Genomic DNA, 27066 nt, shown 5'->3' on the forward strand with positions numbered 1-27066 from the left:
TATCGAAACACGTAAAAAGGTTTAAAAATTAAGTGTTTTAAATTGCTACTCTATAAATAATATAATATAAAAATATGCATATGTGTAAACTGTTAATTAATTGAGTCAATTTGTCATTTGATACAAATATTCTCAGAAACATTTTTTTCCAAATGCGAAGTTTTTGGAGATATTTGGAAATGGGTATAAGTAGTGTAATATCCAACACGTAGTAAAAATGAAGTTGCCACAAAAAATAAGCTACAACTTTTTTCGATAAGTGAACCGCTAAAATTTGTGTTAAATATAGGTGCGATGAAATTTTTGCGATTAATAGGCGTTAATACAGCATTTTCAGATCACTTTAAACTTCTTCATGTCAAAGGAAAATTTGTTTCAATTCAAGTGAAACTTTTTTCAAATAAAATCAAAATTTTTTTCAAATCAAATAATTTTTTTTTTTTACAAATGAAACTATTTTCAAATCAAATGAAACTTTTTTCAGATGAAATGAAACTTTTTTAAAATCAATTGAAACTTGTTTCAAATCAAATAAAACTTCATTCACTTCAAGCGAAACTATTTGCTGGCTTATAAGATCTACAGGTTTTGAGCCTTGCTTTAAATGCCATAAACTATTGTGCTATTAAAAGTTTACTGTTTTAGCTTCACTTATCGGCTTCTGAGTGGGATCCGATTCTCAAAAACGCCCTATCTCAGAAATTTTTGAAACACACTATGTCTCACATTTTGTTTGAGGAACGCCTTAGTTCTAACTTCTGTTCAAACACTCCCTGCCTCAGAATTTGTATCAAAAACGGGTTATATGAGCATAGGGCGATTATAAAAAGTTCTGAGATAGAGCGTTCTGCAACCGAATTCTGAGATGGGCCTGTTTTGAAGTAAAATCGGATGGGGGGTTTTAAGTTGACTTGTTATTGTGATGACTGCAAAATCTTTAAAACCTGAAAATGAGATAATGAGCTATTACTCGTAATAAAGTCGAGATAACTGTGATTGTTGTCAGTGAGTAAAAATAAAGACCCGGATTTTGAGTGGGGGCTTAAACTGTGAATTTTAATGGAACGGCCTAAGTGTTAGGAGTAAACTTAATTCCACCTTAAACTCACGCTGACAACTGGGCATTCGGTGAGACGGTATGACTTCAATAAAGTTAATTAATAATTATTGTCTATTTTTGGAAAATGTTGGTAAATAATAAAAAAGACTATAACCATAAAATATTGGTAACTACTTGAACATATAAAGCCAAAAAGTTTCATTTGGTTTGAAAAAAGATTCACTTGATTCAAAAAAGTTTCATTTGACTTCGAAATGCTATACTTGTAGAAACATTTAAATAAGTGCATTTATGATTTTTATAGTTCATGAAAAGTCTCAAGCCAAAATATAAATAAACTCGGAATTATGAAAACTTATATCACACTTAAGATAGTTGGAAGCAATTAAACTCTGACCAGCTTTAAGGCGTATAGTTTTATAGCTACTATTAATGAGATTTTCCAAGGTATTGGCAAATTTTCTGCAAAGCTTTTCATGGCCAGATCGAGTGCTTAAGCTGCCAATAAGCCAGTCGGCCTTTATTTTTGTTCATACGTTGGAAACATGTTCCCGTCAGTTGAATGATACAAATTTTGTTTTTTCTATTGTAATGAAAGCAGGCTTCAATCTGTCAATAGAGATATTTCAAACTTCGATCTCCAACCAAAATAGTATAGAACTTGGGAAAACGTTTTTTAATTTCAAATGGTCCGTCGTAAGGTGGTGTGAGTGATGAACGTATTTTAGCCACACGAATAAACACATGCGTCACATTATTTAATTTTCCATTAACAAACGGTTTTGTAGTCGAATGATGAGCTGCGTCTGCAGGTCGGATGGTTTTGATTAGCTGAGTAAATTCCTTAACAAACTCTTCCTGTGGTTTGAAATAACTATCGATAAACATTTCGCCAGGTAATTTAAGTACAGTTCCGTAAACCATTTGCGATGGACTTGATCCGATGTCTGGCTTGAATGTTGATCTTAATCCCAACAGGACAATCGGTAAATGCTCAGTTTATTTTAACCCATTAAAACACATTAACGAAGCTTTCAAAGTTCAATAATTCCGTTAGACTGAGGATGGTAAGCGGTGGTACGAAGATGATCAATGCCACCTGGTATAACGATCAATGATTGTAAGCAATATTGAAACCATTTGATGGTGGCAGTGGACCAATAAGATCTATATTGATAAGTTCAAATCTTTGTGATGGCAGACAATATTTTCCAAACGGTGATGCAGGATGTTAACTAACCTTAGACCGTTGACATAGAATGCAGCCTTCTACAAACCTTGTTATATCTGATTGCATATGTGGCCATACAAAATGTTGAAAGTGGATCTGGCGCTGGTATGTGCAATATTGTGAAATTTCAATATAACCTTGTCCCTTAACGACTTCGGAACAAAAGGCCGCGCGGACTGTGTAGAAAAATCGCATAAAATTGGTTTTGAACAGTTTGGCAGCTGAATAGATTTAAGTTTTAGAGAAGTGGTAGAGGAGTTAAGAAAATTCTGTAATTCTGAACAATTTCGCTGAACATCTGCCACATGTTTTAAATTAATAACGTCGTGACCTGATTTTAAAGACTCGATGCGAGATAACGTATCCGTAGTTATATTTTTTCGCCTGGTACATATACGATACGAGTAGAAAACTGTCCGATGAAATCGAGATGCCTAATTTGACGTGAAGATGAAGAGTCATGTTTTTTAGCGAAAACAAATGAAAGGGGTTTATGATCAGTGCATATTTCAAAATTTCTGCCTTCCAATGCAAACCGAAAGTACTTAATACGAAGATAAATTGCAAGCAGTGCGCGGTCATAAGTGTTATACTTTTTTTGGGCATTCGAAAGTTTCTTGAAGAAAAAACCAAGAGGCTGAGTTAGCCCAGCATTAATCTGATGTAGAACAGCCCCGACAGCTATTTCACTTGCATCTGTGCATAAAACGATCTCCGAATCCAACTTGGGATATGCTAAATTAGTGCCTGTTTGCACGCATCAAAGTTTTGAAGAGTTTTCGAGTCCTATTTAATTGGAGTCTTGTCCTTCTTTTTTACCCTTTATTAAATCAATGAGAGGTTGTTGATGTTCAATAGCGCGAGGAATAAATCTTATATAAAAGTTTGTCATATTTAAAAATATTTTTAGCTCCATAGCAACTGTAGGAAGTGGATAATTTTTGATTACATCAATTTTTTTTGGACAGGGACGAATCCCTTCCGATGAGATGCCCTAAAAAAATTAGTTCACTTTTTCCAAACTCACACTTAGATGGATTAAGTGTTAACTGAAATTTTTGAAGTCGTTCAAAAACTTGTTGAAGATAGTTGATATGTTCAGAAGGTGATTCAGATGCGATGCAGATATCATCAAGATATGAAAATTCCAAGTCCAAATCTCTCAAAACTTCGTTCGTAAAGCGCTGGAAAGTTTGAGCAGCATTACAGAGACCGAATTTCATACGCGTAAACTCGAAAAGACCAAACGGAGTAATTATCGCTGTCTTCGGAATATCTTGCTCACGGATGGGTATTTGATTATATGCTCTATTCAAATATATTTTGCTAAAAATAGACTTACCGTACATTATGTTGCTGAAATCCTGGATATGGGGAAGTGGATACTTATCTGGGACGAACCATATGCAAGGGTGATGCATAAGGACTTTTTGATGGGCTGCAAATGCCAACTTTCGTGAGAAAGGCAAATTCTTCTTTTGCCGCTTTTCATCCGTGAGTCTTCGAGTTTTGGCAGTTCCAGGTGCTCCGCGAGTTTCAATCACATACGTTGTTGAAAACTCAACTGGTAGCGCAGCAATCTTATTGAGTTGAGTAATATCAGGAAATTTCGATAAAGGAACGGAATACCTGCACGATGAATCAAATGATTTTATTGGTATTGTTCCAATGTCACAAGCATGAAGACATCTTTTCTTTTAATTTGGTGAGATTGTCAATCAAAAGGGAATTTTTGACATCAATTAGTAAACCAAAATAATTGAGAAAGTCTACACCAATGATGTTGTGATTGGTTTATGCGATGACAAATTCCCACTGGAAAGACCGTCCCAAACCCAAATCAGTTGATAAATGAGCGGTTCCAAAAGTAGAAATAGCTGTGTTATTCGCTGCGTAAAGTTGAGATGAGGATGTTTTTGAATGTGAGATCTGAAACGAAGATGCACTGACTACGGAAACGTCTGCTCCAGTATCAATTAAAAACTTTCGTTCCGAGGATCCATATTTAACGAAGAGGAGAATAGATGAAGTGAGATGATTATTGTTGTTGACTAAATGTTGTGTTTTTTCATCTCTGGCGATGTTTGAAGCATACATCGCCAACCTATTCAGTTTTTTGATCTGAAAGATCACGGTGCTTTGCATTATGTTGCACTTTCCCCGAATTTGTTGTGATACCAGCAAACTTTAGATTCAGCTTCCTGAGAAAATGATTTTGATTGTCTTCGAGTGTTCGCTGAGCTTGATCGCTGTTGAACATCTTTTCCAAACGAGTTAACGAATTTTCAATTTTTGCCATGCGTTCGGATAAGGATCTGCTGTTGTCTCGAATGGCGCTAATATTCGAAGAGGAAGATTGAAAATCGATTTCAGCTATTTCATTCTTCTTAAGGTTGTCATTAATTTCGTCGGCTAGAAGAGCAAGATCTTCAATGGACATCATTGGACTGCTCTTAGCAATGCCATCGATAACCGCACACGCAGAAGTTGGCAGACGCTGCAACCAAAAATTCTTGATAAACTGCTGGTCTCTTGTTACGTTTGTACGTTGCAGCTGGGTTCGCATGTGGCTGGGTTTGTTATCTCCGAGCTAAATACCTGATACCAATTGCTTCAAGCGTGCGACAGACGATGAAGAAAACTTGGCTAAAATTGTATCTTTAAGCGCCCTAAATTTTTCGTTTGTAAGAGGATTTGTAATCACATCATATGCTTGATCATATAACCGCTCATCCAAATTGATGATTGTCCCATGAAACTTTTCATCATCTTGTTGTGATGATGGCAAAGAATTGATTCCTTGAAGCATAAAAAATTATTCTAAGCGACGAAACCATGATTCCACGTTATTGAGTTCATAGTCTTGTAATTTTGGAACGAGAACTTGAGTTGCGAATCCGCCTGCTTGATTTGAGTCTGCATTCACAACGTTGCTTGCATCAGATAATTCCTCTTCTGGATCTGCATTTTGATCTCTTGGAGCATTCAGTGCTCGTGCAACGCTGCGGGTCATTGGAGGAGATGTGAACATCACGTTGAACAAAGGAAAACGGAGATTAAATAATTAAAAGCTGATGACAATTCTCTTAAGGATCTTTGAATTGCCGAGGAAAGTTGTGTAGCTGGATAAAGCGTTCGGGGTCACCAATTATAGGATACGTATCCATATTAATTATTGCAAATATTCTGAAATCTTAAATCCAACTAACTTAATTTTTTCAATTTGAAATTACAAGCAAAAAGTAATTTGATCAAATTATAAAATTATTAAAAGAGAATAATAAGTTAAAAACCAACAGGTATCGCTACAGCTGTAAGCGCCCAATCTCACACAGTATTTCATCAAGAAGCATCTTGGAGAGGGAACAAGCATTATTTGAAATAGGAGGTTGCAGCAATCGATGAAGTTGTCCCAATCCGTTTTCAAAAAAGAATAGCGGAGTTCATGTCTTGGCAGCCATGTCACTGATGACAGATATAAATTCGAGACTGTGAAGGACTTGGTCTATTTGAGAACCAGTGTTTACAGCGAGAATAATGCCAGCTTCGAAATCAAATGGAAACAGTTCTCGCCAACAAGTGTTACCTGAGGTATTGCTCGGAACCATGGGCGATGTCGAGGGAAAAGTACACCGAAGACTTATAATCCAGTCCGTGATGTCCGAAAGTAATAAAGAGCTGTATGAGCTTTACGCCGCACAGTGGCATTTTTACATGATTCAGACGCGAAAAATTAATAACTCACTGAAAAAGGAATATATTTCATTCAAACCAAGTGTATTAGTTTGTATGCCTTACCCCCTTCAGTGAGGATAGGCGAAGGGCGGGTGGGTGGTTTGGGGGTTGGACCCCCTCCAAAAATTTTGAATTTACCCCAAACTAAAACTTTCTTATAGCCTTATCTTGTTCTTTTGTTCTCAATTGAACATAACTATATTTAAATTTCTTATCTTCTTCAAACCATGAAGAAAACTTTCCAAGAAAATGAACTTTGGTGTAATTCACTTGAATCCATCTCATACAAAGTTTGATAAAAAATTCGAACTTTTCTGTAGCATTCATCATACAATCCCTCGTCTCTATTTACTCACTCCCTAAAACAGTACACACGTGTCAAAAGGGGGGCCTACGGGGATGAATAATCATTTGAGTGTATTCAATGATATTGAATTATTTTAGAAATTCTAAAATTATTGTGGTACAGCGTGGTTCAAACTTTTGCAGGCTTTTCTTTTCATGGTTTTATGTATTTTCAGCACAAAAATAATACACATTAAAAACTCATAATTTCGTAAAAAAATACTCAACCAAAAAACCTTTGAACACTTGCAGAATAATATAATTACGTGTAGATTTTAAATAACCAAAAAATATTTTAGCTTTTGTTTCAGCACAAAGTTTTATTTAATTTTAAACCACTCGTTATTTCACTTCTGTAAATTGCACTACTTATCGCGTCGCAACAAATCACTGTTTAACAGCAGATTATGCAATGAAGAACAGTAATTATAAGAAATGATAATTACCGTTATATACTGTGGACATTTGAAGAACAAACTGCATTCAAATTTAAAAAAAAATTACTTGAAAATGTTTACTTTTTCGCGTCTAAACCAAGCAAAAATGCCACTGTGCGCCACGAAACTCCAAAGGCTTCACTGGCTAGGTCATGTTATGCGAATGGACGAAGACGCTCCGGCCAAATAAGTATTTAAATCACTGAGTTTGGAGAGGCAGGTGGAGGACGACTTGACCCACGCTAGTGTTTCCAATTGGGGTTATTTAAAGCGAAATAGGGATGATTGGCATGACTTGTTACGAAACGGCCGAAATCGCGTAGTAGGGTTAGCGCAAATGAATGATAATGATAATTCCAATCCGTTTAGGTGAAATTAAAGGGTAAGTCAGGGGTAGAAAGCGTGGGCAAATTGAAGTGCGTGCCTGCAAAATCTTTAATGATTTTATTTTTCTTGAATGTTTGCTTTTGATCTGTGTACAGCGCTTAAAAATACCAAAATGTAAGCTTTCGATATCAAAGTATTTTCGAAAGTATGTATGTATTCTGTTTTTAAATACTTTTTGTATTCTTTACTTGGTACTTTTATCATCACTGGGTGTGTACATTTCATACTTATATAATTTTAATAAAACAATGTAATAATAACAATGTAAATAAATGTTATGTTTAAAGACACAGAGTGAAAATTTCTAAAAGTGATCACCGAAAACGTCATAATTTATTTTTGAGCAATAAATATATTATTTGATAGCTATCGATAATACAAACAAATGCTCGTCTCCAATTTTTCCAAAAAATACTGTATCCTTAATTATCGCCATTTGAATTTTCTTTGTCCTATTTCTTAAGCTTTTTTAAGAATTAATGAGCTTAACACCGATAAATGATAATTGTTATTCAATTATTATTTTGGTTTTATTGGGAAAAATTGAAAAGAAGGAAATATTTACTGGCAATAAAACCAGAATAATAATTGAATAACAATTATCATTTATCGGTGTTAAGCTCATTAATTCTTAAAAAATCTTAAGTAAAATTGAACATTCCATTAAACATACAAACATTGTCCTTTTTCTTTTAAAGTTGAATAGCAGCCGATAGGCTCTACCGATTTTGACAATTCGGTAAAAGTTTACATCATTTCCAGTTTAAGTTCAGAAAATTACAATTCAAGTTCATAAATTTACAGTTCAAGTTCAGAATTTTCAATTCAAGTTCAGAAAATTGCAATTCAAGTTCATAAATTCCAATTTAAATTCGGAAATTTACAATTCAAATTCAGAAAATTACAATTCAAGTTCAGAAATTCCAATTTAAATTCAGAAATTTCCAATTCAAGTACAGAAAATTACAATTTAAATTCAGAAAATTGCAATTCAAGTTCAGAATTTTTAATTCATGTTCAGAAAATTTGTCGGGTATTTTTTTCATCCAATGGAAATAAAGGTATTTAAGATGGTAGATATGTGTTAAGGAAGCATTGGACATCTTAACTCGTTTAAATCAATTTTGCGAGATAGCGAAGAAAAAGCTCTCGCTCATAAGAAGCAATTGCAATGCCGTCCAGCTATATTCTTAGCGTCACAACCATTGATCTGCACTGAGTATGACATCAGTGATGATAAAGATATGACCACTTAAACATTCAACGGAGCGTCCACACTCCCGGAAATAACGTATAGGTACTGTCTGCATAGATCTTGGCTGTCAAAATATCTCAAATTATCCGCCATCATCATCATTCATCATGAATTGGAACTTAATCGCGATTTTGGCAGTTTCGTAACAAATCATGCCAACTTTCCCTGTTTCACGGTAACTCACCGCCATTGGTAGCACAATAAGAGGTCAAGTCTTCCTTCACCTTCGCAACTCTGTGGAGGTCTCACCCTTCCACTGCTTCCAAATTGCTGTTTCGACTGAAGTACTTTCTTGGCCGCAGCTCCCTCATGCACTTGTTGTAAAGAATTATCCTCCATTTGATTTCAACGTTCGAGATGTACACACCTTGAAGAAAACTTGGGGTACACTATATCCAAGCCACCATTTTGGCAACATGGTCAACGAAGCATCAACACTTCCGCAAGTAACATATAAGTATAAAACTAATTAAATAAAACAACTTTTGAAATTAACACCCAACTTATAAATTTCTGAATTCGAACTGTATTTTCTAAACTTGAAATGTAATTTTCTGGACTTGAATTGTAATTTTCTGAACTTGAATTGTATTTTTCTGAACTTGAAAATAAAATTTTGAACTTGAATTGTAATTTTCTGAACTTGAATTGTAGTTTTCTTAATTTAAATTGGCATTTATGAACTTGAATTGTAATTTTCTGAACTTGAATTGGAAAATCTGAACTTGAATTGTAACTTTCTGAATTTGAATTGTAAATTTCTGAATTTAAATTGGAAATTCTGAACTTGAATTGTAATTTTCTGAACTTGAGTTACAATTTTCTGAACTTGAATTGTTAATTCCTGAACTTAAACTGGAAAAGGTGTAGTTGAGGGGTCGATTTCTAATACGCTACCAAAAATATACAGAGACCTCAGTATTAATAATCCGAAGGTGGAAAAGAAAATATATTAAACAAAAACCGAAAAATTACCCCCGGTTCCCTCCGAAACAGGGGGTGGTATCCATGGTATTTTTGCGTAGAACACCTTTCTGCATTGGCGGCCTTCGGCCGCGCTTATAAAAAGTTACCCTGGGTGCGTCCAACACCGGTTTGGAGACCAAAACTATATCCGCGCAAAACGCTTATGTTTGCAATTTTTTTTGTGGGTACACAAAATTACAACAACCACATGCAAATAGCCAACTTCAACTGCAAATATCTCCCGGCAGAGATAAAAATTTTCTTTTCCGCCTCCGGATTATTGTTGTCGAGGTCAATACGCGTCTTTTGACAGCTCTCTCGATATTTGTGGTAGCGTATTAGCAGTCGACCCCTCAATTAGACTTTTACCGACAATTCAAACTTTAAGGGCACATTTCTTATAAAAAATAAATAAAAAAATGTAAGACGCGGTAACCACCGAAGAGCTTTAGGCCGAGCTCCTCTTCCAATTTGCGCCGTGCTCCTTTTTTAATTTTTCCTACAAATTGGCGGGATGGGACCTACTTGTTTTATGCCGACTGCGAACGGCATCTGCGAGGCAGATGAGATTTCACTGAGAGCTTTTCAATGCAGAAATACACTCGGAGTGCTTCCCAAACACTGTCGAGGGGCGACCCCCTTAGAAAAATTTTCTTCTAATTGAAAAATCTTATTTCTAAAATTTGGATGTTGCTTTGCCCGGGGTGTGAACACAGGGCATTCGATGTGATAGGCGGAGCGCGCTACCATCACACCACGGTGGTCACCATTTTTCATTTCTGTGAAATAAATTTCTATTTTTAAAATTTTTGAAAAACCGTGCAAAAAAAATTGTTCTGGGCCACATTTTTGCATGCAAGGAAAACCACATACGCAAAATTTTACTCTCTATGATATTCCGTTGAGAAAAAAATGGCCCGCAATATTGATGCTAGATATTTTCATTTCCACACATTGGACTTGAAGATTTTCCGTACAAAAATTTATTTTTCAAATACTTTAAGTATTGAACATTTTTTTATATTTGTTTTCTTTAGATATTTCATTTTTGTTCTGTAAAGTATTTGAAAAATAAAATTTCTCGACCTTTTGGGGGGGAAATGTCCCCTATTTTTCCAAAAATCTTTTTTTTTTTTCTAAAACATTTGGAATATGGTAACGAATTTTGGGAAATTCCGCCTTCTGCTAACGCTTGAATTGCTAAACTGTTGAATAAATCACTCCAATATTCTGTATTGCAAAATAGTATTTATTATACTACTTTGGGAGTAGTACAATTATACTTCGCAACTGATAGTGTGTTTAAATCAAACTGGTTACTGATTACTCAGCTTGCGCTACTTTTATACGCTCTGTTGCCTCGTCTGCATATTTCTCCAAATGTCTAAACGTTTCACCTTCTAGAACTCTTGTAGCTCAAGCTTGGCTAACAGCTTTATACGTTTATATTTGTAGTTTATAGCCATATGCGCATGTATGTGTGAGTAACTACTTCGGCTGATGACTTCATGTGTGTGCGTGTGAGATATCTCTTCGTCGCCTTCTACAAAAGTGTTGCTAGGTTTAGTATGTACATGTACATAAGAGGGGCTGCTTCATATTTTTCTTATTGCGTGATTATTTACTAACAGCTTAGTGATGCTAAAATTCTCCACAACATTGTAATGAATTTAGAGAAATTCCGCTTATTTGAAACCTTCTGCTAACGTTCGAATCGCTAAACTGTTGAATAAATCACTCCAATATTCTGTATTGTAAAATGGTCTTTATTATACTACTTTGGGAGTAGTACAATTATATTTCACTTCGCAACTGATAGCGTGTTTCAATCAAACTGAATCGTCATTCCTCAGCTTGCGCTGCTTTTATACTCTCTGTTGCCTTGTCTGTATACTTCTCCCAAGATATAGTTGTTTCGAGAACAGTTGCATGTCATGCTTGGTTAGTTACTAGCTATATACATGTACATCTGTAGTTCACGCCTCTCCCATAGCCATATACATGTATATGTGTGAGTAACTACTTCGGCGGATGACACATGTGTGTGTGTGAGGTATCTATTCGTTGCCTTGTACATAAGTTTGGCTGCTTTATTGTCGTTGTGCATTTATTTAATAACAGCTTAGTGATGCTAATATTCGTCACACTGCAGTCCTCCACTTAAGTCTGATCGCCCCGTTCAGACAAATCTCTCGATCCAACCGCTGCTAGCCTCTCGAAATGAACCACCCTTCTATGTCGTGGTTTCCCAATTGTTTTTATGCGGTAGATGGCATCACTGATCTTCATAACTTTGTACGGGCCTTCCCAACTGCACCAAAATTTGGATGGAACACCTTTCCGCTGATGAAGGTTGTATAACAGTACCAAATTTCCCTCCAAGACACTTTCCGAATTGTTCTTATTGTCGTACCTGTCTTTCATCTTACTGCCCATTATCCTAGTTCGTTGCCTCACACTCTGTTGTTTGGCCACTGGACTACGTCGAAAAGCTTGAGCTTGACAGATTCGCTTTGCATAATCAGTATCGTTCTGACATTTCACAACAGTAGTGCGCCCTTGCTTGAAAACACCCTTGCATTCTTTCTAGGAAATTCTTTCGTTCCCATTAGGGTTTGCCAATGCCACTGTTTTTCTCGCAGGTATCTTCGGTTTCGATTTCTTTGGCCAATTCATCCCATTAACCTTGGCCGGATCTATTGCCTTTGATTTTTGTGGTCTTTATCGAACCTCCTCCACCAGCACTCTCTTACTGCTGAACCGTTTCTCCAAACTGAAGTTAAGTGGCACATCCTTGTTCTTATAGCGCATAACCCTTCTTTGCATGTGGTCTTTGTCGAATCTCCTCCACCAGCAATCTCTTACTGCTGAACCCTTTCTCCAAAGTTAAGTGGCACATCCTTGTGCTTATAGCGCATAAGCCTCCTTTGCCTGTCGATTCTGATGCCATGGTCAACCAAGAAGTCCACTCCCAATATGACTTCATCAACGATCTCCGCCACAACGAATTTGTGCAAAACCGTGACCTTTCCAATTAAGACCTCATGTACCATTTCTCCTTTTACTTGGTTATTCTCGCCAGTAATCGTACGCAATCTTGCTCCAGGTAAAGGTTTTACTCTCCTGTTGACCAAGTCAGATCGGATTAAGGAATGAGATGCCCCCGTATCTATAGTCAGTAACCACGCTCCTTGCCATCCACATTTCCCCTGACGGTAAGACTACTCGATTTTCTTCCGATATGCGAGATAGATATCACAAGACATTCAATAGCTGGGGCAAGTTCTCGATCTTTACATCTGACTCGCTCTTGCTCATCTCTTCCAGCTTTGTACTTAAAACCACCCATGCTGTTGGAACCACTAGGGTCAAGACCGCAATGATGTGAAATGTGACCGTTTATAAAGCTCTGGATTTTTATCCTATCGGTGTATTCCACGGGTGCGTCCGCATGTGCCAGATGCAACTCAATTTGGTATATCTGTTTTCTATGCTCGCTTCCATAAAGTCTCTCGACAGCGGTTATCAATGCTTCATAAGTGTTCCGTTCGTACTCTGGAACAGTCTGTAGGATTTCAGCTGCAGGCCCTTTCAATGCCACGAACAGTGCAGCAACTTTATTTTCAGCATTCCAGTTGTTCACAGCTGACGTCTTCTCAACATGAAGCTTAAATACCTGGAAAGAAATAGACCCGTCAAAAGATGGAGTTTTTACCTTCGGATTGCTTGATGAAACAGCTGGGCGATTTAGTTGCAGCTCCTGTATACGACCTCTCAATGTCTCAATCTCGGCATCGATCTTGTCCTCGAGTTGTAAAATATTTGTATCCTGTGCCTCCACCTTCGATGATACCCTTATCTGCTGCGCCTCCAGCTGCGAGGATATGCGAGCCTCTTGTGCTTTCAACTGCTCAGCCAACTGAGATGTCATATATGTCTTCTTTTCTTCGAGTTGTGACGCCATATATGCCTTCCTTTCTTCCGAGGATATGCGAGCCTCTTGTGCTTTCAACTGCTCAGCCAACTGAGATGTTACATATGTCTTCTATTCTTCCAGCTGTGATGCCATATATGTTTTTTTTCTTCCAGTTGAGATGTTATACGTGTCTCCCGCGATTCCAGTTGGGATGCCTTATATGTCTTCTGAGATTTCAGTTGAGGAGATGCCACTGTCGATGTTTGAGCAGATATTGCAGCCAATATCATGTTCAAGTCTGTGCTCGTAACTGTCTGCGATGTTTCGTTTTTCTCTTCGACTTTTGTTGTTGTCTCGTCCCCATTAGGATGAAAGACATACTCGTCCACATTAATTCCTTCCGACTACATTACCTCTCGTAGCCGTGCTTGAAGTTCGATCTTATTGCCGGTTGTATTCAATCCACGGTTCTCCAACTCCTTCTTCAGTTACTGGATCTTTAATTCACTTAACTTTGCCATATCCAAGTTGTATTCGAAATCTTTGAAATTTTTTCAACAATCCCACTTCTGACACCAATGGTAACGAATTTAGGGAAATTTCGCTTATTTCAAACATTCTGCTAACGTTCGAATCGCTAAACTGTTGAATAAATCACTCAAATATTCTGTATTGTAAAATGGTCTTTATTAGACTACTTCGAGAGTAGTAAAATTATATTATACAATTATACTTCACTTCTATGAGCTTTAATATTTATAAATATGTTGAAATCTGACTGAGTTAAGTAATGATCAAGAATATAAAATTTGAAAAAATATAAATTTTACCAAAACGACACTGAAATGTTTACTTGGCAATGTGCCTGCAACATAAGGCCCGAACAGATTCAACTTTTGTGTCGCTTTGGCGCTGTCGTCACTTTGAAAGGACGCACGTTGAAAGTTTTCCTGCCACAGTGTATTTAAAAGGAAAACTCAAATTTGGATTTTTCATCATTCAAAAAAGAAATTATTTTTACGTATTGAATAAAACTAAATAAAAACAAGTAAGGAAAGCTAAGTTCGGGTGTAACCGAACATTACATACTCAGCTGAAAGCTTTGGAGACAAAATAAGGGAAAAGCACCATTTAGCAAAATGAACCTAGGGTAACCCTGGAATGTGTTTGTATGACATGTGTATCAAATGAAAGGTGTTAATGATTATTCAAAACGTAGTGGGCCTTAGTTCTATAGGTGGACGCCTTTTCGAGATATCGCAATAAGGGTGGACCAGGGGTGACTCTGGAACGTGTTTGTACGATATGGGTATCAAATTAAAGGTATTAATGAGGGTTTTAAAAGGGAGTAGCCCTTAGTTGTATATGTGAAGGCGTTTTCGAGATATCGACCAAAATGTGGACCAGGGTGACCCAGAACATCTTCTGTCGGGTACCGCTAATTTATTTATATATGTCATACCACGAACAGTATTCCAGCCACGATTCCAAAGGGTTTTGATTTCGCCCTGCAGAAATTTTTCATTTTCTTCTACTTAATATGGTAGGTGCCACACCCATTTTACAAAGTTTTTTCTAAAGTTGTATTATGCGTCAAAAAACCAATCCAATTACCATGTTTCATCTCTTTTTTCATATTTGGTACATAATTATGGAATTTTTTTCATTTTTCGTAATTTTCGATATCGGAAAAGTGGGCGTGGTCATAGTCGGATTTCGGCCATATTTTATACCAAGATAAAGTGACTTCAGATAAGTACGTGAACTAAGCTTAGTTAAGATATATCGATTTTTGCTCAAGTTATCGTGTTAACGGCCGAGCGGAAGGACAGACGGTAGACTGTGTATAAAAACTGGGCGTTGTTTCAAACCGATTTCGCACGATGTCCCTACCAAATTTCACAAGAATTGGTAAATTTTTGTTCGACTTATGGCATTAAAAGTATTCTAGACGAATTAAATGAAAAAGGATAGAGTTACGCCCATTTTGAAATTTTCTTTTATCTTTGTATTAACAGATATTAAATTTTTTGTTAAAATTTGACTTAAAAAAATTTTTTTTTAAAAGTGGGCGTGTTCGTCATCCGATTTCGCTAATATTTATTTAGCACACATACAGTAATAGGAGTAATGTGCCTACCAAATTCCATCATGATATCTTCAACGACTGCCAAATTACAGCTTGCAAAGCTTCCAAATTACCTTCTTTTAAAAGTGGGCTGTGCCACGCCCATTGTCCAACGTTTTTCTAATTTTCTATTTTGTGTCATAAGGTCAACGCATCTACCAAGTTTCATCGCTTTATCCGTCTTTGGTAATGAATTATCGCACTTTTTCTGTTTTTCGAAATTTTCGATATCGAAAAAGTGGGCGTGGTTGTAGTCCGATTTCGTTCATTTTAAATAACGATCTGAGATGAGCGCCCAGGAACCTACATACCAAATTTCATCAAGATACTTCAAAATTTACTGAAGTTATCGTTTTTACAGACGGACGGACGGACATGGCTAAATGAATTTCTTTTTTCACCCAGATCATTTTGATATATAGAAGTCTATATCTATCTCGATTAGTTTATGCCGTTACGGATTACCGTTATGCGAACAAGGTTAATATACTCTGTGAGCTCTGCTCAGCTGAGTATAACAAAACAAATTTCATGTGGCCATTGAGCCGCCTGCGGATAAGGAACATAGTGACATAGACGTGTGTGTTTAACCTTCCTATACTCGCGCCAATTATTGTAACATCTATACTCGCGCATGGTCTCACAGACCGATAGTTCATACCCCCTACAATATATTTGTTTACATACTTTTTTTTTAATATTATAATTTTTTTTTAATTTAGGGCACAATGAAACAAAATAGTGAGCATAGTACTTCATTTGTTCATTATTTTACAGACTTTCAGTCTATCACAAATCAGTCTTCAAATCTATATATATAAAAATGGTGTGAAAAATGTATAGTAATTCATCAATTGAGAACGGCAGGACCGATTTGGCTCAAATTTTTTTTCAGTTCTTCGTAATTGCTAGGAGAAGGTTTTTACGAAAGAAAATTTTGGGAAAACCCTGTGGAAGAGTCGGAAAATTGAGAACGGCAGGACCGATTTGGCTCAAATTTTTTTTCAATTCTTCGTAATTGCTAGAAGGTTTTTACGAAAGAAAATTTTGGGGAAACCCTGCGGAAAAGTCGGAAAATTGGAGAAATCGAAAATTGATTATTAATATAACGAGATAAATAACAGATGGTGCTGTGTTTCTGTAAGTTTCGGATAATTGTAAAATTCATTGTGATAAAATTGCATTTTGAGTGGAGAAATTAACGGGATAAATAACAGATGGCGCTGTGCTTAGGTTGAGCGTAATTTGACAGGTGCACTTTTCTCATTGGCATTTTTTATTAAACAAATGTGCTATTTTTCTTGCTGCAATTGATTCGAGTTCTTCTGATTTTCGTGTTCATCGATTTATTTTTCTGATTTCGGATAGTCATATATCGCGTATCACATCCCCAAAGGGTACAAGCATTACGAGCAATTGAAATTCTTTTGCGATATTTATCAATTCGATCATTTTTTAAGAAAATAAGTTTGCGTGTAAAAAGTGAGGTTATCGTCGAGAACTGCGGGCATATATTGCGATACATTCATTCCGTAAGTATTTTTTTTTTTAAGAATTTTCTTTTTATTAGGATTAGTCAAAAATTACTTTATTGCATTTTAGCTAGAGTTATTTGCTTGACTAATGCCTCCTATTAGACGATCAAACCTTGGACGACGTACACGCCGTGCAATAATTAGTCACAATGTCCGTGATAATCAAACGCAAGGGGAACGTGCAGAAGAAAATGAATGGAGACGTGCCCATATTGCACAAGTTCGCGTTGCACAATCATCACCACAAATTCAACAAAGTGTTGTTAGAACACCAGCCATAAATGCAGGCTTGAATCGCGCTGCTTTCGAATACGATTCCGCAATAGCATACAAAGATCTTCGCTGCATTGATATCGGCTCATTGTCTGTCGTATGCCAGCATTGCAATGCTTTGAAGTTTCAATCAATAACCCCCGGCTTATGCTGCGCTGGTGGCAAAGTGAAATTACCCGTCTTAACCCACCCGCCAGAGCCATTGTATTCGTTACTCTATAGAAATACAATCCAATCAAAACATTTTCTAGAGAATACACAAAAATATAACGGATGCTTTCAAATGACATCATTTGGAGCCCAAGTTGTTGATGTAGCCGGCTACAATCCCACTTTTAAAGTAATGATGTCCCATTATTATCAAAATGAACAATTATTGTTATATTTTTTTGAAATTGCTTCCAAACATTCAGATTCAAGGGCAAATTCACCATTGAGCGGGCGCTTTGTTACCACTACCGAACGAAGATCATAAGTTCCTTCAGATCTATTTCGTTGGTGATTCGGAAATTGAACTAGATCAGCGTTGTGCAATTTTTACTGCGACTAAACGTGAAATGATCGAACAATTACAAAATCTTCTGCATGAGCATAATGAATTGGTCAGATTGTTCAAAACAGCATTGGATATGATGCCTTCAGACGACCATAAAATCATTATTTGAGCAGACAAAAGACCCGCTGGAGGCCATGCAAGACAATTCAATGCTCCCACTATAAATGAAGTCGCAGTGGTGATTGTTGGCGAGAATAAGGAATCACGCGATATTGTTCTTTACCGTCGGGATGGTGGACAATTGAAGCGCGTTTACGAGAAGCATCGGTCATATGATGCACTTCAATACCCGTTGATGTTCTGTCGTGGAGAGGATGGATATCACTTCAATATAAAGATGGTTAATCGAACGACAGGTTTGTTTATAAGTCATCACTTCTATTTTATTTTGCAACCGAGTTCGAATTCATATTTCAGGAGAAGAAACGAATAAGAAGGTCAGCTCAATGAATTTTTATGCGTATTGTTTGATGATTCGGCGCGATGTTGACAATCATCTGTTGAGATATCGCCGGTTGTTTCAACAGTACTGCGTTGACATGTACGTCAAGGTCGAAACGGAGCGCCTCAATTTCATTCGTTTCAATCAGTCCAAGTTACGATCAGATGAATACATACACTTGCGTGATGCCATGGCTACTGAAGGAGACGCAACCAACATCGGTTGTTTGACCATTCTTCCAGCTACTTACGTTGGAAGCCCGCGCCACATGCATGAGTACGCTCAGGATGCGATGACGTATGTGTGGAATTACGGACGGCCGGATTTATTCATCACGTTCACTTGCAATCCGAAATGGCCTGAAATTACGAATCTCTTGCTGACAGGACATACATCCAGCGATCGACATGACATCATTGCACGAGTGTTCAGACAAAAGATCAAAGTACTCATGGATTTCATCGTTAAGCATAAGGTTTTTGGCATAATCCGTTGTTGGATGTACTCGGTTGAATAGCAGAAGCGGGGCTTACCACATGCACACATTTTGCTTTGGATGCTCGACACGATCCGTCCAGATGATATTGATTCGATCATTTCGGCCGAAATACCAGATCCAGAAACTGATCCGGAGCTGTATTCCGTTGTGACAACGAAGATGATCCATGGGCCTTGGGGAGTCTACAACCCAGACTCGCCGTGCATGGAAAACGGAAATTGCACAAAGCGTTTCCCCCGTCCGTTGGTGGCTGACACAATCTCTGGAATCGACGGATATCCATTGTATCGGCGTCGTTCTCCAGATGACAATGGCAAATCAATCGTGATGAAAGTGAAAGGAAACAATGTCATCGTCGATAACGAGAACGTTCTCAACTCACTGCAATGTTGAGTACTGCAATTCCATTAAATCTATCAAATACGTTTGCAAATATGTGAACAAAGGGAGCGACATGGCGGTATTTGGCATTGTTGAACCGAATGCAAACGACGAGGTAACGCAATTTAAACTTGGACGTTATGTTTCCGATTCATGAACGTCACCCGACTGTGGTACATTTGGCAGTACACTTGGAGAACGGCCAGCGTGTCTACTTTACGGACGCAAATGCAGCACAAAGAGCAGAACAGCCACCAGCTACAACGTTGACAAATTTCTTTTCAACCTGCCAAAGCGATCCGTTCGCAAGGACTTTACTATATTCGGAAATGCCACGCTATTATACATTTAACGCTGCATCAAAGAGGTTTCAACGCCGGAAAAAAGGTAATGTTGTTGCTGGCTTTACTAATGTCTATTCCACCGATGCTCTCGGACGAATATACACAGTTCATCCACGCAAAGACGAATGCTTCTATCTTCGCTTGCTTTTGGTTAACATCGGAGGCCCTACATCCTTCGATTCCCTGCGTACTGTGGATGGTGAGCTATGCGCCACTTTTCGAGAGGCTTGCCAACGTTTGAATTTGCTTGAAAACGATACACTTTGGGACTCCACTCTCGCCGATGCAACTGTTTCTTCGCCAGCGAATCAAATACGTACATTGTTTGCGATCATCATAGCCGCATGTCATCCATCGGACCCGACCGCTTTGTGGGACAAATATAAGGACGAGATGGCTGACGACATTTTACGCAGATTTCGCATGACAACTTTGAATTTCGATCTTCAAATTAATGACGACATGCGCAACGAAGCGTTAGTTCTGATCAAAGACATGTGCATCCTCATGTGCGGCAGTCTGGTGTCAACATTGGGAATGCCAGCGCCAATTCGTTCGATAAACGATGCATTCAATCGGGAGCTGCAACGGGAGCAAGACTATGATCGAGATGAGCTGGCCGAAAGAGTCCGAACAAATGTGCAGCTGTTGAATGCAGAGCAGAAGAACGTGTACGATTCCCTGATGAAGGCTGTTGACGATGGAACGGGAGGCATTTACTTTCTCGATGCTCCCGGTGGGACAGGAAAAACATTCGTCACTTCTTTGATTCTGGCTACAATTCGGGCAAGATCTCAAATTGCGTTGGCTGTTGCTTCCTCTGGCATTGCTGCCACATTGTTGGAAGGCGGTAGAACTGCACATTCAGCTTTAAAACTGCCGATGAATATACTCACGGTAGACAAGCCAACGTGCACAATGACCAAGAATTCAGCGACAGCGAAATTGATGCGAGAATGCAAAATCATCATTTAGGATGAATGCACGATGTCGCATAAACGAGCTTTTGAGGCAGTTGACCGAACGATGAAGGATTTACGAGGTGATTCGAGACAATTTGGTGGGGCTATGATATTGCTCTCCGGAGATTTTCGCCAAACGTTACCTGTCATCCCGAAATCTACTGCTGCCGATGAACTTAATGCATGCCTGAAATCGTTGTTTTTGTGGCGGCATGTCAAGAAGTTGAAATTGACCACGAGCATGAGAGTTGCGTTGCAGAACGACTCATCGGCTCTTGAATTCTCGAGACAACTGCTGGCGCTTGGCAATGGCCAAATACCTGGATTAATATCGTTCCCGGCAAATTTTTGCGAGTTCACATCGTCGAAAGAAGAACTCATCACCAAAGTGTTCCCCGGCATTGCACAAAATTATAAAAATCTCGATTGGATTAGTGAACGGGCAATACTTGCAGCGAAGAATAAGGACGTCGATAGCTTGAATTTGATTATTCAAAGTCAAATAGCTGGAGTACTGCATTCGTACAAATCCGTTGACAGCGTGCCCGACGAGGATGATGCGACAAACTATCCGACAGAATTTTTGAACTCGCTTGATGTGCCAGGAACTCCGCCGCATAATTTACAATTGAAAGAGGGATCGATCATAATCATGTTGCTGAATCTGAATCATTCGAAATTGTGCAGCGGTACGCGGTTGTCCGTCAAGAAACTGATGAAAAATGTGATTCAAGCTACGATCATCAAGGGCAAATTCAAGGGAGAGGAAGTTCTTATCCCACGAATTCCGATTATTCCATCTGATCTTCCATTCCAATTCAAGCGGATTCAGTTTCCCGTTCGATTGGCTTTTGCGATGGCAATCAATAAATCGCAAGGCCAATCGGTGGAAGTCTGTGGGATTGATCTCGAATTTCCCTGTTTTTCGCACGGTCAGCTGTACGTTGCCTGTTCGCATGTTGGGAAACCGTCTTTGTGGTTTATTTTTGCGCCGGAAAACAAAACAAAAAACATTGTTCATCATATGGCTCTCTACTGATTTCGATTCCGTTCAAATAAATAACATTTAAATTTGAACTATTTGTGTTTTATTATCCTTGAAGTTTATCTGAAGGTGTTAAATTGGGAGTGCCACACCTCTTTTCTAAATGAAAGGAAAAGGGAAAGGAAGAGGGGAAAAAAGGGAAAGAGAAATGGAAATGGGAAAGAGAAATGAATAGGAAGGGGAAAGAAAAAGGAAAAATAAAGAAATATTTAAAGGAGAGAAAAGAGGGAGAAAGCGAACGGAGAGGTAAAGCTTGAGATAGGAAGCGAGGTGCGGAATTTTTTATAGGGGCTTCTAAATGACAGATACTTCCGTTTCCAGGAAAAGTTTGTAAAGCACTGGCAGGAATATTACCGGACAGGATAACATCTGCCGGGCCAGCTAGTTTGAAATATTTTTCTTAAGTAATAGGAAAACAAAAATAAAATCTGAACTTCTTCTTAAAAACGAAATAAACTTCTTAATAATAACAAAATACATATCAAAGTATATATTTATCTATGTTTGGCTTAGTTTTAAGCCTGACCATAACAATCAGCGCATACTCGCGGCGGTCTCACGGAACGATTTGCACCAAATTCCACAACACGTACGCGTCGCACGAACGCACAGCGTGCACTAAAGCGAAGTAACCCACAAATCCTACAGCTAGCATAGAGCTCGGCTTCTCCAGATTTTCGTGTTTCGTCGGTCTCAGAGACCAATGCGCTAATATAGAAATGTTAAAGTCAGCTCTTCACGCAATGCTAGCACCAAAACGACGAAAAAGTCGAATGTGTTTGGGACTCTGTATATTTCTTCACCGATTTCAAGTTTTGGACTTACAGCATTTCATTCTTTGAAATGACACATACATTTGGATATGTGTGTATTCACCCAGTAAACAAATTTTCGTTGTTAATTCTCTTCCTATAAGATTAGGAAATAAACTAAGAATCTGTTCAAACATCTGTTCAACAAAGTTATAGTCTCGTAAGGGTCCAACGGTAGGAAACACAGTAACGCACATTTTTGGAGGTGTTCGGGGAAAATCTTATTTGCAGTCTTCCTTAGACTTTCAAGATCTACAGGTAAATAGGCATCTCTTCCAAGGTATTTTATTTTTTGTATCAATATGTAATCAACAAAAGCTCTTTGAAATTTCTTAAAGCTGCAGACATTGGTGCTTTATCGGTAACCGTATCGGTAACCTTATAACAGCTGATTCGACCAATCTTATCTTATGGGAATCAATGCAATCGAATCAATTGGTGCCGCTAAGGTCGTAACCGTATTGTAGCCAACCATTTGGTTTTTGGGTTACCGTCGTAACGATAAACAGCTGATTACGTTAGGGATACGACTACAGCGATACGACAAACGGCACCAATGACTGCAGCTTAATCTCAAAATCTTTCCAAAAATTCATCAAATCGGTTAAAAATTACGACCTGGAGAAAAAATGTTCGCCGATATTTCATTTTGTATTTAGAAAAATCGTAGTGTTCGTGGTAAATAAGTTCATCTTAAATATACGCCGAAAGAAATGAAGCTGGTGAAACAACAAATCGGGTTTGGTTTTCTTAAACTTACAGTTATTAAGTAAAATTGATCGCATTATGGCTAATTTAACCAAGTTTTTAGTCAAGAAAACAAAGTTATTTAGAAAAACTTTTGGTCTCTTATAAACAATATTCTGTAAAAACGACAGATTGTCAATCGATCTAACTCCAATTTTTCTATTAAAAGAACTTATGTCATTGCATCTTTAAATAGCAAGCAACTGGCAATTATACGCAAATGCATCAGCTAATTTTAGAGAAAAACTTACGCTTCCTACTTTATTCTTATGACTATCGTGCCACTATTATTGGAATGTTGACGGAAATCTGTTCCAATGTATAATTTTTTTTTTACTTTATCACTTCGCTGAACGTGAATTTCGCCGAATAGTTAAATTTAATTGCATATGTATCTGCAAAATATTTTTTTCTTAAATATACTAACTAAACTTTTGTTCTGTTTTTTTTTTTTTTTTCAGTGAAATAAAGCAAATGCCATGCTCAAGCAACCAGTTACGGCCCCTAAATAAAGACTGATTTTGTGATTACTTAGTATAATTTACAATGAACTAATTCAAGTAAAACAAAAAGGTGATACACACCAAACTATAGTGCAAAGTGAGACCAATAATAAACACAAAACATTTTTCTACAATTATATTTTACCATGAAAATCATTTGCGCTTTTTGTCAGTGAAAATCTCAAATGGAGTGCAAGACAGCGATCGTTTTAGTCGTTTTGTTTTCAGTTCTATTTCCGTTTTATATGTGCTTTTCTCTTTTTTGTGCTTTCTTTTCGCGCATCGTTGTATTTTATTTGACGCGTAAAAATGTTGTTAGCAATGCGTCGTGAGAGTGAACCACACCACGCCGCAGCTTCAGCAACACTCCCATCAACAGCAAACGCCGCCGATGTCACTGCAGTTGTCTCAGCATCAGCTTTAACGCAATCAAATGCATCGGTCACAACAAATGGCCTAGTAGTGCCCAGTGTTAGTTCAGCACTTCAACTGTCGCCCAGCCTGAGTATTGCTGTGAACGCAACATCGCGTACAACGCAATATCATCACCTACAATTACAGCAACAACAGCAACATGCAGAGTTGTTGCAACAACAACAAGCAGACTCATTAAATACACCCACGACACCTTTGTTAAACTTGGGACGTAGTCCTTTGCAATTCCCACCGCCACCGCCGCCCCCTCCCCCGGTGCCGGCGCAGGCTGGGTCACAATTTGGTTTTTATACACCGAGCACGGGTGCGGCAACTTACTTACATTCACATTATCCACACTCGTCGGTAGTGCCAACATCAGCTAGCACGCCATTGGTGTCTATCAACACAGGAAACGCATCTTTAGCAAATAGCTCTTCCCAGCGATCCAGCTCAGTTCAATCCACAGAATTAGACGAATACGTTGACATCTTACAAGTGCAACAATTATTGTTAGACTCATCAGCGTCAGCTAGTCAACAAGCGTTTGCTGCAGCTAACAGTGGTAATACTAACGGGATAACAGCTACACAGGCTCCCCAAACGAGCTTACCAAAACCACGGCCACGATTGAATTTGCAAAAGGCAACGGAATACGCAGCTCAAGTGCAAGGTGAGTTTTTTTAAATTCACTAAATTTGTATACCTCTCATGAAAATGAAATGGTATATTAAATTTGTAACGTAAGTCCTTAAAGGAGATGAGATAGACCCACCAATAAGTATACCGAATTTATCAAGTTTACAATCTGGTTTGATTTAGCCATGTCCATCTGTCCGTCGGTCTGTTTGAACGCAACCTAGTCTCTCAATTTTTGAAATATGTCTACAAAATTTTGGGAGCAGGTATAATTAGGTTTCCGATTAGACATTTATCGAAACCGGCCGGATCGGACCACTGAAATATCATATATCGCCCATACAAGTGATTTTTCAGAAAAAAGGTTTTTCAATTTATGAGATATAAGCTTCAAACGTCAGCAGATGTTATCGCGTATAGCACGTTGTCGTCGAGATCGAAAGTGTATATAGTATATATCCCATACAACCAGTTGGAAATCAACGCCAGTATATCTAATTTAAGAATGACGTTATATATCTATCTATATATAAATACGCCCGTTGTTTTTGTTTTTATCGGCCTATTGATAAATCATTCAAGGTTCGAATCGAGCTCAAGGCCAGAACAATAATTTTTTTCTAATGATAATTATTGTTATTTTTTAATTTTTCTAAATTTGAAAAATTGTATTTTGTTTTTGGAATAGTAAGTAGAAAATTTTTCAGACAACCTGCCATAGCTGCGCAGATAGATCCATTTCGAAGGGTACTAAGCCTTCATCATCAGTACGCTTTAGGCATGCTGCGCTAACCATTTAGCTATACAGCGGTGGTTTGTTTGACTGGCAAATTTGCTACTTCTATTCCTTTTTTACCAACTATATTTATTCAGTGTTGCGCCATCTGGTGCAAATCACTGACAATGCTGGATTTTTGTTTATTGTCAATTACTTTGTTTGACATTCCCAAGTGCTCATGGTTTATTAACAATTGTTTTTGTTTTTATCGGCCTATTGATAAATCATTCAAGGTTCGAATCGAGCTCAAGGCCAGAACAATAATTTTTTTCTAATGATAATTATTGTTATTTTTTAATTTTTCTAAATTTGAAAAATTGTATTTTGTTTTTGGAATAGTAAGTAGAACAAAATCCAGCAAACAAAAATCCAGCATTATCAGTGATTTGCACCAGATGGCGCAACACTGAATAAATATAGTTGGTAAAAAAGGAATAGAAGTAGCAAATTTGCCAGTCAAACAAACCACCGCTGTATAGCTAAATGGTTAGCGCAGCATGCCTAAAGCGTACTGATGATGAAGGCTTAGTACCCTTCGAAATGGATCTATCTGCGCAGCTATGGCAGGTTGTCTGAAAAATTTTCTACTTACTATTCCAATAACAAAATACAATTTTTCAAATTTAGAAAAATTAAAAAATAACAATAATTATCATTAGAAAAAAATTATTGTTCTGGCCTTGAGCTCGATTCGAGCCTTGAATGAAATACGCCCCAAGAAAATTTTTCAACTCCTGTTTTGAACACACCGTTTGGCCGATTTTAATGAAATTAGCACCAATTTGTAGGAAATAGGTTCTTTTTTTCAGAATATTGGAGAAATGGGCGTGAAACCCCCCATTCAAACTCAAATTTCTGTATCACACATATTCGAAACTACTGCAGCTACATAACTGTAATTTGGTGCCAATGCCTTTATTGATTATATCAAACTTTTAACGATAAGAGGTAAGCCATGCAAAAAGGAGGGTGTGCACCCACAGATATCTAAGATGGTGTCTATCTATCTATATATAAATACCCTACATGCACATTTTTTAACTCCTTTTTCGAGCGCACCGTTTGCCGATTTGGATGAAATGTGCACCAACTTTTAAGAAATATGATTCTACGGTGCATAGGGGGTAGTTTTGGTATGTGGGGGATTGACTGAATATCTTTGATTATGTAATGCCAGGGCAATGATACTTGGAACACAGATACCCAACATCGATATTATATCAATGGAGAAAAGTGGAAAGAAATTTTATTTGCATATCCCATATCTCCTGAACCGTTTAAGTCACAGCTGCCAATATTGTTAAAGACAAAGTTTTACGGAAAATTGGAGTATATTGGAAAGAGGGCAGTGGGACCTCCCATACAAAATAAATTTTTCATAAACAAATATCGGTAGCCACTGAATCTACATCACTGGTATTCGCGTAATACTTGTAATGTGGAAAGTCTTGTAAAAGGAAGTGTGCACGCATAGAACTATATTATCAGGTTCCCTACCCCATGTATCATATATGTGACTTGAAATCATGAAAGGGACCTATTGTGCGAAAATACCGTTGTTCACTTTTTGAGTGATTCTTATAGGAAATTTAACGCTCTTTCGAATGGAACAAACCACAGTTTTCTATCGCAATCAAATCCAAATCGGACCACAAATACGATTTTTTGAAATATTT

At 37.6% G+C, this 27066-nt stretch overlaps 1 protein-coding gene across 3 annotated transcripts in view; it reads left to right on the forward strand.

Moving 5' to 3' along the window:
* The window catches only part of sr (stripe), a 485002-nt gene that overhangs the window by 67271 nt on the left and 390665 nt on the right, over positions 1–27066 (forward strand). For all 3 annotated transcript variants that reach the window (XM_067759700.1, XM_067759701.1, XM_067759702.1), the window contains exon 2: positions 23518–24646. In XM_067759700.1, coding sequence (XP_067615801.1) covers positions 23869–24646 — 778 coding nt within the window. In that variant the 5' untranslated portion in view covers positions 23518–23868. The remainder of the gene's footprint in view (positions 1–23517; positions 24647–27066) is intronic.

The sequence above is a fragment of the Eurosta solidaginis genome, chromosome 1 (genome assembly GCF_040869045.1).
Source record: "Eurosta solidaginis isolate ZX-2024a chromosome 1, ASM4086904v1, whole genome shotgun sequence".
NCBI lineage: Eukaryota > Metazoa > Arthropoda > Insecta > Diptera > Tephritidae > Eurosta > Eurosta solidaginis.